Raw genomic sequence first — 14,637 nt, 5'->3', positions numbered from 1 at the left:
GGCGCCCAATACCCACTCCTTCTTAAAAGTAGATAATGACCAGGAGAAAAAGCCTTTCATTTAGAACATTCTAAACAGAGCAAAGCTACCGTGCCATTATCTTTTTGTTGACTTTGGCCTCTTTTTCACCCAGAATATTATTTTCTTGGATCAGCTTTGTATTTGATTTATTTCCCCCTGCCCCACTTTTAAATTAAGTGTAATCCACATCCTGGGCTCTGCTCATCTGCACAAAATGTTCTCAGCATGGCCTCATTTATTCCTCCCGAAGCCGAAGGGGAGCCAGGACAGACCCTGGTGACAAGGGAGGGCTCTGGGAAGCTGGGCCCTTCTCCATTAGCGCCCCTTGGCTCCAGTCGCGCAGGAAAATAGCCCTCAATAACCTGGTCCACTTCGGGACCAGACTGAGGCGAAGTTTAGGATCTTTAAAAACATGCTTCTATCACCCAGCCCTTGCAGGGAGTCACGCTAGGTCAGGCCCCCACATTACTGCTGCCAGTATTTCTGCCCTCAAGGCCCTGCAGCACCACCACGAGGGAGGGGCAGTGCGCTCCCCATCCGTAACCCAGGCACCCAGAGGTCCTGAAAGAGCAAGGCTTTGTCAGCCATGCAGTAGCTCGATGCGTAGATGAAACGTTTCCCGTGGCATTCTCCCTGCACCATTAATCTGCCAAGAAAACTCTCTCTCAGGGGTGCCTGAGGGTCTGCGTGGGTTAAGCATCCTGGAATCTTGACTTCGGCTCAGGTCATGATCTCAGGGTCGTGAGATTGAGCCCCACATGGGGCTTCAAGCTCAGCAGGAAGTCTGCTTGAGGTTCTCTCTCCCTTTCTCTGTCCCTCCCCCAACTTGCACTCTCTCTCTCTCTCTCAAATAAATAAATAATAAAATCTTTAAAAATAATAAAAAGAGAACTCTCTCTCAGACAGTGCAAAGGTACACACAAGAGCAATTCACCATTAAATCGGAGGTATAACAGAGTCCAAATTAGTAAAATAGCCCGCTCACGTGCTCAAATCCCGACGCCACTGAGCCTGGGTCCAGGCCCAACAAGAACTCAGTGAGTGTCCTGTGAGGGTCCACATGTGGGAACTTGGATATGTATGTTGGGGCAGGTAAAGAGAGTTGATGGATGCTTTTGTTCAGCCAGGACACAGCCTGGAATCTGATTAGTGTGAACCGTAACCAAGGTTTACCTGGTTGTCACCCCACCAGCTTGTCTTTATAGCCGGCTTCTTCGCACTTAAGAGGTGGGCGATGCCAAGTGTAGTCACGACCTCTCACAGTGAGGAATCCCAGAGGCAGCTCAACGGGAGTGGGGAAGGGTGTTTGATTTCCTGGCACAGCATGGTGTCATAGAATGAGCCCAGAGTGAGACTCCAGAGATCTAGGTTGGTAAGCTTTGCCATGAATTCCCAGGGAAGTTGCTCAACCTTTCTGGGCCTCAGTTTCTTCATCTATAAAATGAGGTAGTGCCCAGGGAGTCTATGCCAGGTGATTTTTAGGTCCCCCCAGCTTTAGGTTTCTATGCTGCCTTTCCGTTGTATCTTATAGGCATCCTGTTGTAGTTTGTGCTGTTGTTAGAACCAAAACCACACCTGCCCTTGAGTTAGAGGTGCCTTGGTTGTTTACCTGCTCTGTGGGCTCAGTGAGGGCAGAGTCCACTTCTGATTTGTCTCTTTTCCTCAGCATTCAGCCAAGCCTGACAGTGCCTGGCACACAGGAAGTACAGAATAAATGTGTTAGATGAATGAACAGATGAATAACATGTGTGGTGAGTGTTGGCTGAACAGATGGATGAATACAGCTGCAACCTGCCTTCCCCAGCCCTTACCTGGAGATAGCAATTGCCCTGAACTCTCTGTGTCCTTCTGAGATGGCCTTCTGGATCGCGGTCCGCTCCGCACAGATGCCCAGAGGGTAGCAGATGTTTTCTACATTGCACCCTGGGAAGAGAGGAGAACCCAGTGGTATTTCCAGCAGAACCACATCCTGTGGCAGGTGTTGAGGAAGGGGCTTGCCCCATTCCAGCGCAGGGAGAACCCTGTTACTCAGAGAGGGCAATTTGACAGGAAGCACTGGGAGACTCCATGACCCACTGCCGCTGTGGCCCTTCCCAAAACTCCCACCCTTTTCACTCACCCAATGCCTCCGTCTTGAAGCACAGTCTGGGAGCAGGGGCAGCGGAGCAGAACAGATGAACCCAGCCCCCTCTCCCCAGCAAAGGCCAAGGGCCAAGGGAGATGCCGAGGCTTAAGAGGATGAGCAGAGCCCCCCAGCCTGGATCTAAGAGACAGAAGGTTCAACAACTGGGCCTGGGCAAAATTTTCGGTGGTGTTTACCAACTATCAGAGTTCAACTGAATTCTGTCTGAGTCGTGTTGCAAAACAACTGTCAAAACCAACAAACTAACAAACAAGAACTCCCAAGTTTTGCAAAAGGTGTCTGTGATTGCGCAAGCCTTCAGGCAATCCCAGCCCTCCCATGGGAGGCGGGCTGCTATAGGGTGGCATAGCCCACCGTCAGGGAGTCGTCCTCAGTGTCCCTCCCAGGAACGTCCCTGGGGGACAACGGGCAAAGCCTGTTCCCAGGACACAAAACACTGGCACAGCCAGATTGGCTAAGAAACTCCATTTTCAGGGGGTAATCGCCACAGAAGGTGGGATTCCCCCTTACTGTTGGGATGTGGTCTGCGTCACTCTTCATAGCTTGTCTTTCTCCTTGAGGCAGAGATATCAATTGTTCTCCAGGATTTATCTTCTCCCTTTTTTTTTTTAAAGATTTTATTTATTTATTTGAGAGAGCTTCCTTAAAAAAAATTTTTTTTTTTGTTAGAGCGAGCGCACACAATTGGGGGGGGCAGAGGGCGAAGGAGCAGCAGACTTCCCCGCTGAGCAGGGGGCCCGACGTGGGGCTCAATCTCAGGACCTGGAGATCATGACCTGAAGGCAGACCCTTAACCGACTGAGCCACCCAGGTGCCCCTCTCCTTTTTCCTTTAATACAAGTGACCCCTATTCCAATATGGCTGCTCACATGGCCGCTCAGCTAGAGACCCTATTTTCCAGATTCCCCTGTAGCATAGAAGTTTTGGTCAGCGGGATGTGGCCCAAAGTGAGGTGGGAAACTTCTGCATCACACTTTTGGTAAAGAGATGGATTGCCCTTTGCTCCCTTTCTTTTACGCTCTACAGGCTGGGATGAGGTGGGGCAGCTCTGGCCGTGTAGTTTATGGTCATAGGGATGGAGAAGCAACAAGATAGAAAGCACTTGGGACCCTGGTCCAACTCATGCAGCGGAGTTGAGTCGCCTATTTGCCCTGGCACAACTGCCTACTCTGAGTTGTTATGTGAGAATAAAAGAGAATTCTGTCATGTTGGAGTCATTGTATTTGGGGATTTTTGTTACAGCAGCTTAACCTGGACCTGACTAATAGAGAAACTGGTACTGAGAGTGAAATGCAGCTTTGACAAAAAAACATCGAAAATACATGGCCTTGGGACACCTGGGCGGCTCAGTCAGTTAAGTGTCTGCCTTTGGCTCAGGTCATGATCCCAGGGTCCTGGGATCAAGTCCCGCATCGGGCTCCTTGCTTAGCAGGAGCTTGCTTCTCCCTCTGCCTACTTCTCCCTCTACCTGACGCTCCCCCTGCTTGTGCTTTCTCTCTCTTGCTATCTGACAAATAAACAAATAAAATCTTAAATAATAAAATAAAATACATGGCCTTGGCTTAGCAGTTGGGCAACGTCAGTGGGAAAACACAGACATGGCCCTGTGGAAAGCTGATGGCCCTTGTTACTCTGTGGCAGATTATTTGGTAAAGCTCCATCCTGCAATAACCTGGGAAGCAGAGGGGCCCCTGGGTGGCTTAGTTGGTTAAGCGTCTGCCTTCGGCTCAGGTCATGGTCCCAAGGTCCTGGGATCGAGCCCCGCTTGGGGCTCCTTGCTCAGCAGGGAGCCTGCTCCTCCCCTGCCTGCCACTCCCCGTGCTTGGGCTTGCTCTCTCCTTCTCTCTCTGTGTGTCAAATAAATGAATAAAATCTTTAAAAAAAAAAAAACCACCACCACCACCCGGGAAGCAGATTGTGCTACCTACCATTAGGATTTTTGACCTGGCAATGGGAATCAGCCCCGAGGGGAAGATCTGATGAAGGGTGATACCTTCTCACTCAGTCTACTGTTTTGGAGCCTCAAGGTGGCCACCATCAAAATGACGCAGCAGGGATGGGCCAGGCAGGGAAGCCAGTTGCTAAAGGAGGGGAGTTGGCAGGCTTAAGAACTATGACAAAGCATATAAAGCAAATAAACCAGAAGGTTTCTAAGTTTTTCATAAAATTGGCTAGCCAGAGAAGCCAAAAGTCTGGTCTGTAAAATCCTGTGATTGTTTAATCCCGAAAGAAACCCTTGGGTCCCCAAAACCCACTTCAGATGTGTGGCTGAGGTTAGGATAGTCAAGGAAGAAGCTCCCAGAGGGCAAAGCCTGGGGCCCCTGTAGAGAGTGGACAGGGGGTTACCCGCAGAGCAGAAAGGGAAGACAGAGTGTGTACCAGGGAGTCTTCACAGTTCTTGCCCTGCAGGATGGATAACTGCACGGATTGGTGGCCGCTGTGTGTTCCCTGTTCTTTCCTTTTCCTATCGGGAGATTTGATGATGTTTATTCTTTCCTACTCTTTCCTGCTCCTACTCCACACTGAATATTGTGGGAGTGAGTGGGAACTGGGGTGTGGGTGATTACTTTTTAGACCCTGGGCCACTAGGCCAGCAGGACCACATCCGCACCTCAGGAAGGAGACTGAACAGCCCCGATATCCCACTCTCAGAGCTGGATGCAGTGATTGGGTGGGACTTTGGGTTGCCTCTCTTAAGAAGGTGGAAAGTGGGTCCTATGTGTGGAAAGAAGGGTGTACACAGATCCTTACAGGCCACAGGGGGTCCTGTGGCAAAGACTAACTGCTCCCAGGGTTCACTGTCCCAACAGAAGCCACTGGAATTGAGCGGGGCATGTGACTACCCAAGCAAGAGACCACATTTCCCAGCCTCCCTGGAAGCTTCCTGTAGTCTTGTAGTTTTAACCAATAAGATACGAGTGGAAGTGATGGGTACAAGTTCCAGATGACATTTTTATGGGGCCATTGCTTGCTCCCCACTTCATCTTTCTCTTTCCCAGGGGCTGGAACATGGATGTGATGACGTGTGCTGGTTTTGAACACGTGGATGTAGACACCACTCTAGGGATGGCAGGACATCAAGACAGAAGGAATCTGATCTCCTGAACAGCCTTATAGAACACAGCAGAGCAGAACAGTCCATATGCCCAGGACTCCAGCCCATCCCTGGTCTGTCAGATGAGAGAAGCAAGTAGCCATTTTGCTCGAGTCACTATGTTTCTTTTTTTTTTTTAAAGATTTTATTTATTTGACAGAGAGAGCACAAGCAGAGGGGGAGAGGGGAAGAAGCAGGCTCCCTGCTGAGCAAGGAGCCCGATGTGGGACTCGATCCCAGGACCCTGGGATCATGACCTGGGCCGAAGGCAGCCGCTTAACCAACTGAGCCACCCAGGCGTCCCTCGAGTCACTATGTTTCTATTTGTCTCATCACCTGAGACTGTTCCTTACCTATGGCACTCCCCCCCCCTTTTTTTTAACGTAATTATGCAGGATTTGGTTCCTACTGTAGTCATATTTGGAAATTGTTTGGTCATTTTTTTCCTCATGTATTTTCCCCACAGAATTTTCTGTCAGTGCATTATTTACATGGACGCATTAGGATGGCTTCAGTTAATCATTTGATCCATTAATTATCATCATGGTTCTCAAGATCACAGGCATTCATGTCCAACAGATGGAGAGGAATGGATGTCACAGACGGCCTGCAACAACCCCCCCACACGCTATTCAAATGGGAGCTGCCATCTTGTCTCACATGACCTTTTTATTGGTCTAAGGATAAGTGCCTGACCCACACTGGGCCGATCAGAGTTGAGCACCTAACTCACTGGGCCCATCAGAGCCAGGCACCTTACCCACACTGAGCCAGCCAGACTTCTCTATGCAGGAACTTCAGTTCCTCTAGGAGACTGAGAGTGTGGGGTTGGGCCCGGCTGCTGGCCTGGTTTCCATTCGTTATAGAGGAGACCGTTAGGGGAAATGGACACTCATAAGAATGGATGGGAGATGATGTGAGAGATGGCCAGAAAAAAGAGTCTGGCCTCATGCAGTGCCCCTGAGGCCCAGCTACACACCATCTCTTCCCACAGTTTTAGGAGCCAATACGCCCTCCTTTTGTCTAAAATAGTTTGCATGCATATTTATCATTTACAACCACACAGAAGTCAGTACAGTTGGGATATGGGACAAGGAGCGACCAGGGGAGTTGCAGCCCTGAAAGTAATGGTTGACATTTATTGAACACCAAGCGTTTTTGACTTTGGTCAAGCATTTGTTCACATTCACATGTGAGTCACTAGAAACAGGTAACTGGGCCTCTCTCGGGGTCAGTGAAAGTTAAATGAATGAATGAATGAATACGGCTCTCTTGCTCCCCACCTAGTCTCCCCAGCCAAGTTCCTGGTGCCCGCCCGAAATGACTTCCTCTAAACATGTCCTTGCCTGCCCTGCCCACCTTTGCTGACTTTGGCCTGGCTGCATTTGACTTCTGCCTCTCCCAGAGTAAGATCCTTGCTCACTTTATTCCCCCCACTGCATTCCCTGTCTGGCAACCACCCCAGCCCTGCCTCATCCCTGACTCAGGGGCCCTCTCCCTGTTAAAGGTGATTCACATAAATCTTGGGTTTTGCAGAAGGCTCCTCCCTCAGGACGATTGCCTGTGTCTGCATTTGAAGTTCAGAATGGCCTCATATAGAGAAATCTTCCTTAACTGTGTCTAAAAATTTCAAAGGGCCAGTTAAGGAAGAGAGATTGTTTTAGAAGAGAGCCCACTCTCAGAGCCCACTGCTCAAATGGGGCTTTGCAGAAAGAGCCCCAAGGTTCTGTTCTGCCCTGGGACCCTTTGCCCTACTGGCTCTAAGAATTTGGGAAAGAGACTAAAACCTCCTCAAGCCTCAGTCTCATCCTTTATAAAGTGAAAGCCGCAGCACCTCCCTCAGAGGACTCTGGTGACAGTGAGTCGAGATCATGCACGTGGACCGATTAGCACACAGCCCCGCACGGAGCTAGTCCTCAGCAGTGGCCAGCCGCTGTTATCAATTGCACAAAAGTCAAGGTTTGGGCGGTGGGAATAAAATAAGATGAAATCCGAGAGAGACAAACCGTAAGAGACTCTTAAATCTAGGGGACACACGGAGGGTGGCTGGAGGGGTGGTGGGTGCCGGATGGAGTAACTGGGGGATGGGCATGAAGGAGGGCACGTGATGCAATGAGCTCTGGGTGTTCTATGCAACTGATGAATCACTGAACTCTACCGCTGAAACTAAAAATACACTGTATGTTAATTAATTAAATTTAAATAAAATTTAAAAAAATAACAAAAACAAGGTTTTGGTGGTGGTAGGACTGTGTGACTGAGCACCTACTCCTTCTAAACAAGGTGTGACAGTGGCCCTGATTCTGTCCTTCAGACACTTTGAAGTGGTCCCAACCTGCCTATGTCCTGGGCTTCATCTCCTTTGGCTCTTCAGGCCCACTGGCTTTCCAGCTGTTCTCCCAGGATGCCAAGCACCCTCCTGCCATATGGCCTTTGCACTGGCTGTTCCCATTGCCTGCAACTCTTTTCCCCTGTGTGCATATGGTTCACCCTACTCCTGTCTCTGCTCAGATGCTCCCTCCTCAGAGAAGCCTGCCATGGTCACCCTAGCTCAACTTTTGCCTCCCCATTTATCCTGCTTTAATTTTCGTCACCACGCTGAACACTTTCCTGAAGACATGTCTTTATTGTCTCATTCCTCCGTCACAGGGTAACTTCCTGAGGGCAGGGACTCTGCTGCAGGACGCCCCGGGGCCTGGAACAATAAGGCCAGCCAGGCTCTCAGTTACTTTTTATCCAATGAGCAGAATTTCCCACTTCGGTGCTAGATCTCTGAGATACAAAGGAATAACTTCACTGGAGGCCTCTAGCAAGTTCCAGTGGAATTTCCTAGTTTTATTAAAAAAGAGGAAAAAAAAGAGGAAGAAAGCCCTTAGCCACGTACTGTGATCCTCAAAGTCCAGAAAATTTTGTTTTGCTTCCTTCAGCTCAGAAAACAGGCCGTCATCCATCCAGGCAAACCAACCCCATTCCCCATGTTGCCTTCGCTTGCTCTGAAACACACACACACACACACACACACACACACACACACGCATGTATGGGCTGGCATGGTATCAAATTAGGGATCCAGAACTGTAAGATATTACTAACGGCTTTCTTTTATCCTTTTCTTTCATTGTTCTTTTACCTGCCTGGCACTCCATCTGTATTATGTCGTTGACCCCCTTAACAAGTCGGTAGGGCAGAGACTACTATGACCCCATTTTAGAGAAGATAAAAGCTGAGGCTGCTGGCAGGGAGCCTGGACTCACATCCTGACCTGTCAGGGACAAAGGACTGTCCTTTTTCTCTATGGCATTTCAGTGAGGACATGTTTTAGAGGTGGTTTGGTGCTTACGGCAGGGCGAGGGTCAGAGGTTATCAAGCTATCAGCAAGGAAGGAAGTTCACAAGGAGGTGATGGGGGCCTGGCCACCCAGAGAAAAGAGCAATGCTCGAAAGCACTGGGCCTACTCTGTCCTGAGGGATCTTAGTACAGTTAGAGCAGTCCTTCTCACTCACCCTATGGGCGTCAACATCTTCTGGACGGCTTCTTTTTTTTTTTTTTTTAAAGATTTTATTTATTTATTTGACAGAGAGAGACACAGCAAGAGAGGGAACACAAGCAGGCGGAGTGGGAGAGGGAGAAGCAGACTTCCCGCTGAGCAGGGAGCCCGATGTGGGGCTCGATTCCAGGACCCTGAGATCATGACCTGAGCCGAAGGCAGACGCTTAACGACTGAGCCAGCCAGGCGCCCCTGGATGGCTTCTTAAAGGGATTTCTGAGCCGTACTCCTGGAGTTTCTACTTCAGTAGGCCTGGGTCAGACCCCAAGAATTCGCATTTCTTGCAAGTTCTCAGGAGGTGCCGAGGCCACAGGTCTGGGACCATATTTGAGAATCACTGAACCTGGGGGCACCTGGGTGGCTCAGATGGGTAAGCATCTGCCTTTGGCTCAGGTCATGATCCCAGGGTCCTGGGATTGAGCCCTACATCGGGCTCCCTGCTCCGCGGGAAGCCTGTTCTCCCCCTCCCTCTGCCGCTCCCCTTGCTTGTGTTCCCTCTCTCACTGTGTCTCTGTCAAATAAATAAATAAAATCTTTAAAAAAAAAAAAAGAGAATCATTGAACCAAAGAAAGCTGTGCTTGAAGAAATACTACACTCTTTCCGCGTTCCTACCTCCCTACCCACTGCACACGCAACACACCGTGACACATATGAATTATATTCGAACTCAACTACAGCGTCCAGGGGTTTTAGTGAAGCTCATCTTTGTAAGCAGCTGCTTTTGAGTGACAGTGGAGAGGCCTAGTGGATGAGCCTGGGGGTGGGAGGACAGGGTGCGGTGGGTGTAAGGAAGGCTGTAAGGACAGGAAGCCAGTTAGAGCTGCCTGCTTTGACTCACCTGGAGGTGCTTTGGGGAGGGGGGTTGGTGGCTTGGAGAGTGGTCCTGGAGGAGAAGGGGAGCCCAGGGAGGGAATCGGGAGGCCAGGGGCTGGTCTGGGGGAAGACGATGAAGGATCAGATTTAAAGGTCAAAGCCAAGACAAGCTGGATTCAGCGATTAACCAGGACATCTTTAAGTGTCTTTTTAGAAATGCGGTTTGTTCCTCCCAGAATTCATTACAGCTGATCCAGTAAAGTGGCTTTCCCCCTAAATAGTGAAGGAGCATATAGAGCGCTGAAGTCCCTCTAGGGAGAGGGGGTGAGGCAGATAGACCACCGACCCAAGGACAAACTTGACCATCCCTTGGGTGGTGCCAGCGAAGAGTGGTCTCCATGACTCTCCTCCACCACCTCCCATCTGGCATCGCACAAACCCTGGCTGCCCTGGGCTACCCCACTACCCCTGCCAAACCCCCCTGCTGCCCCTTCTCTTCTGTGTCCCCACCTCCTCTCCCTCTGCAGCACTTTCTTCTCCCCCTCTCCTCCACAGCTCTCCAGCAGCAATCACAGAAAGTAACGGTCCGGATGAATCACCATCTGGTGGCCCATCCTCGAGGGACACAAGACCCTGGCCAGGGTCAAGGGGATATGATCAGTATTACAAGACTGTGACAGCGAGGCTGTCAGACTTGCTTTTGAACCGAATGGGGCACCAGCTGCCCCTAAGGAGGGAAACTCCACAGAGGCTGGTCTTTGGTGCAGCTGGAGAAAGTCACAGAACTGAGCAGACCTGTCTCGCACCAAACTACAAACTCACAGTGTCTAAATTCAGCTGCGCCCTCTCTGCCTCCTAATCGTCTCTAATTCACCTCATGATACTGTCAGCTTTCCTCTGACTGTTCTAGGTCCCCTCCTCCCCCAGCCCTGCCTTACTACCCTCTGTCCTCCCTTCCCATCTACAGGAGATCCAGGGATTCTGGTAAATGCCCTCCATTCGTCCCCCTCTCCCAGCACACTCTCCCTGTCCCCCTCTGCACGTGCACCCTGCGGCGAGGGGTAGTAGAAAAAGCATGGCCTCAGTTACCTCATTTGTAGAGTGTGTGTTTGGCTTTTGCAGTGGCACCTCCACACTCCTTCTTGTGGTAACAGACCCCCCCCCACTCCACCCTGGGAACAATGCGTGTGACTCCGCTGGACCAATCACACTACTCTATCGTGACAACAGTGATTGGCTCAGATGTGCATGTGATTGGAGATGGACCAGTCAGGGTCTTTCCCCAGAATTTTTCCATCTTTAGCTAGTAGAGGAGTTCTTGCCTCTCTGCTTTTGAGGCTGTAAGAATGCGAACCAGAGGCTGCCTGCACTCATGTTCCCTGATACCTGGAGAAAGCCCATCTACAGGATAAGAGAAAGAAATACACACCCAGAAGGATAAAGGGCATGGTGACATCTGAGTTCCTGGATCCAGCTGTCCCTGAGTTAAGATCTACCCTTGCCCATTATGGTTTTGATTGGTTTCTGTCATTTACAACTGAAAGTGCTCTGACCAATGCATGTGACACTCATCATCTCCCTTCATGTGGGGGCTGTGAGATTACAAGAGATCTTCCATACCAAGTGCTTAGTGAATGATCAATCCACTGTGGCTATTGGTCCCTGCCCATGATGTCCTCAGCACCATCCAGCTCTGCCTTCAGCTCCCCACCTTGACCAGTGCCTCCTCATTCCCCTGGCTGAAGATCTAGAACCATATTCCTTTCCTTCATTCCAGTACTGCTCACCCCAAGCCCAGTCCACCTGTCCCATACAGTTTCTCTCAGGTCTTTCCTTCCGCACTGTTCCACCTGCCACTGTCCTAGTCCAAGTCACTCGTTCATGCATTCAACAAACTTTAACTGAGGACGTATTACAGGCTGGGTAATGTGCCGGCCCTGTGGACGGGTCGGCAAACAAGACAGACATCATCCCCCTGACACTCTTTCCTCTGTCTTGGAACTCCCTGAGTACCTGTCAGACTAATTGCCCTTGAATTCGATTTTCATGTTACTCTTCTTTTTAATAACGTTCCTGGTTCCCTGCCTTTCTACCTCATCAAATCTCAATGTCAATGCGTGGCCTTCACAAGTCCTCCACAATCTGCCTCCAAATAGTAATAATATAATAAAACCATTAACAGTAGAAAGAGAAGCTCCCACCATTTATGGCATCCTTCCTGTGGGCAGAAACGGTGCCACTCATTTTATAGGCATGAGCTCACATTCCACCGCTGATCAGCACAGGCACCAACCATCCGAAAGGACCCTGGTGCCATGTCGGGCTGGGCAAACCAGCTCTATTCACAGCCATTCAGAAAGGTGGGTGCACGATGCTCAGTTTACAAACGTGTAAGACACATTAGGGTGAAGGGTCATGGCCAGGGTCACACGGCTGGTAGAACAGCAGCACCAGGATTCAAACCCAGGAGACTCTAAGTCCAGAGCCTTCATTCCATCCCAGAGGGCCTCCCTAAATCCCCACTGCACAACCAGGTTCTTCCCCGCAATTTAAATGGGCCACACTCCTGCTCACCTCATTCATTCACACCTACAGTCATTGGTTGAGGCTTCCCTTTCAAACCATGACCTGTGTAAGAGGAGGGACCTCTGTTGGGGGCAGAGACTATGTCATTTGTGCTGTGATATCCCTGGTACTTGGCACTTTACCTAGGACGTCATGGTGCTCAGCAAATATTTGTTGAATGAATGAATCCATGCAAGGAGGCACTGGAAAGAGCCAATGGCTGATTCAACATTCAAGCCCCTGGAGCCCCGGGACAGTGTGGGCTGCAATGTTGTTCGTGGCGGTGGTTAATGTTTAATAGTCATCTGAGCCACCAGGCCAGGCCTGAATTCCCACAAGACACAAAGAGTCTTGATTACCTACAGAGTAGCCGACTTGGAGTCAGGGGAACTCTGGGTCCGAATCTCAGCTCTGTGATCTTGGGCATTTAGCTTCTGTGAGCCTCAGTTTCCTTCCCTGTGATATCAAACTGCCTTGAGGGGTTATAAGGGTTGGTGGATAACATTCTTCACTATCCTTCCACATACTAGCACTCACTCAAGGTTCCTTCTGCTGAAAGGGGTTTAAGACCCAGGCGACTAGTGAAACGGGACAGAACCTCCAAGACAAGAGGTAACATGATCAGCAAGGAGAGCCCAGGGGCACCATACAAGGGGAGGATCCCCAGCCAGACTCACAGCTGAGCAGAGGTGGGGGCGAGTGGTTCACCACTGGCCTCAGGCTACTGGAGGTCACCAATTAGATGTCCAGTGTGAACCTCCGTCTCTTTAAATAGCTGCCACTGCCAAGTAGAGGCGGATTCTGGGCGGCAGGGCTGGGTGTCCCCATCTGTCCCCTTGTGCCAATTCTTATCTGCCCTCCCAGTGGTGGGGAGGGGCATGTGGCTTCCCTGCCACTTCCTCACCAAGTTCCCCACTGTTTTGAATGAGAATGCTTCTTAGCTTAGCAAAAACAAGTCTGAACTTTTGTTCAAGTGAGCTTTTCTAGAAAACCAACAAACCAAAGAAAAGGAGCTTAGGAACAGATTAGTGCTGACTCCAGTTCCCACCGTCCTGTTCCCACCCTCCCCAGGCCAGCACTCACTGCTGATCACCCAAACTTCTCTCAGCTTCTTTCCTCCAGGATCCTCTGCAAGGTCGGAATCCGCTAACAAGTCACCGGCTGTTGGCTGTGGGTCCCTCAATTTCTTTCCTCCCCAGTAGGTGATCGGAAGAATGCAGGGTTTGGGGGCCCCAGCCCTGGGTTCCACCACCAGGGCCCTGTGTGACCTTGAGCAACCCGTGTCACCTCTCTGGGCCTCAGTTTCTTTATTGAAAAATGGGCCTAACAAGGAGGTGAGTGGGTGAGAGGTGAGGACTTGCTAATGAAACCTGTGGAAGCCTTCGCAGGGGGCCACGCGGAGGGGCGCTCACAAAGTATCAGCCGTGTCCCTCCCAGCTTTGAGTTACGGCCTCCCCACCTCTGGCTTCCCAGTCCTCTAAGAATTAAAAAGTCGCCGCATCTGAGCAGCACCTGCATCCCCACGGTCCGGGACCGCAGGCAGGGCGGGGGCGGGGGGGGTGTGTGCCAGCGTTACGGGGGTGGCCCAGCCACGAGCGGCCAGAGCTGCCCTCTGCTCTGCCGGCTCCCGCCCGTCCTCCTGCGACCTCCCGCCGGGGGGCTGCGGCCGAGGGGGACGGGGCGCCCTTACCGGAGAAGATCCTCCCGTCCCGAGTGAGGATCGCGGCCCCCACGCGGAAGTGACTGTAGGGGCAGTAGGCGGACTTCTTGGCCTCCCGGCAGGAGAGCAACAACCGCTGGACGAGGTCGGGCTCCAGGGCGCTGGCGGGACGCTCGTGGGCCATGTCGGTCCCCCGGGGCGGCGGACGCGCAGACACCAGCTCCCTGCCCGCGGGAGCCCTGCCCGCGGGAGCCCAGCCGGGCCCGCGCCACCTTAGCACCTCCCCTGGGGCGTGTCCCTGCGGGGCGCTGGGCGGGGCCGGGAGACCGGTGTCCCGCCCCCCATCCCCCGCCCCGCCCCGCCCCGCAGGCTGCGTTTAGAGGGTGGTGTGGGGCCCAATGTGGAAGGATGCCACTGTGCCCACGTGTGCTCACCCTCTCCCCTGGGGACCATTCTCGCTGCTGACACACTGAAGGGTGAGTGGTCAGGGCATGGATGCGCCTGTGTAAGGGGCGACTGTGGACACACCCTCCTCAGGGAAGGGGCTGCTGGGGGCGGGGGTCAGGGTGAGGTCTGGGGAGTCCAAGCTCCAAGGGTTGAAATGCCCCTCAGTTTGTTGAATGTCTCTCTCCTTCACTGGGGGTTGTGATGAGGCTGAAAGGGCAGAGCTGGGGAAGCCACTCTGGCTTCCTGAGGCAGAGAGTGTGAGACAAAGCGATAAGACCAAGTTGCTTCTTTATTTTCACCCATCTCCTTCTGACTCCTGTCTTAACCCAGAATTAATTAATTAATT

At 51.5% G+C, this 14,637-nt stretch overlaps 1 protein-coding gene across 5 annotated transcripts; it reads right to left on the bottom strand.

The window, feature by feature from the left end:
* On the bottom strand, positions 1-14,123 carry CDA (cytidine deaminase). Of its 5 annotated transcripts, XR_014144696.1 has the most exons (4): positions 13,875-14,123; positions 9,645-9,739; positions 1,833-1,944; positions 1,692-1,710 (listed from the first exon to the last, which is right to left on the bottom strand). XR_014144696.1 is itself a non-coding variant. In XM_081817634.1 (3 exons), the coding sequence occupies exons 1-3, from the start codon at positions 14,026-14,028 to the stop codon at positions 1,644-1,646; spliced, it is 333 nt and encodes a 110-aa protein (XP_081673760.1). In that variant the 5' UTR covers positions 14,029-14,123; the 3' UTR covers positions 1-1,643. The 5 variants fall into 5 exon arrangements, 4 of the variants coding, with proteins under 4 accessions (XP_081673760.1, XP_081673759.1, XP_081673762.1 ...); XM_081817634.1 differs by lacking the exon at positions 9,645-9,739 and having other exon boundaries at positions 1-1,710; XM_081817633.1 differs by lacking the exons at positions 1,692-1,710; positions 1,833-1,944 and adding an exon at positions 4,203-5,334.
* Between the last annotated feature and the right edge of the window lie 514 nt (positions 14,124-14,637).

Source organism: Leptonychotes weddellii, chromosome 4 (genome assembly GCF_054177405.1).
Source record: "Leptonychotes weddellii isolate Sample4059 chromosome 4, ASM5417740v2, whole genome shotgun sequence".
Lineage (NCBI taxonomy): Eukaryota > Metazoa > Chordata > Mammalia > Carnivora > Phocidae > Leptonychotes > Leptonychotes weddellii.
This window is presented reverse-complemented; position numbering and strand designations above follow the sequence as displayed.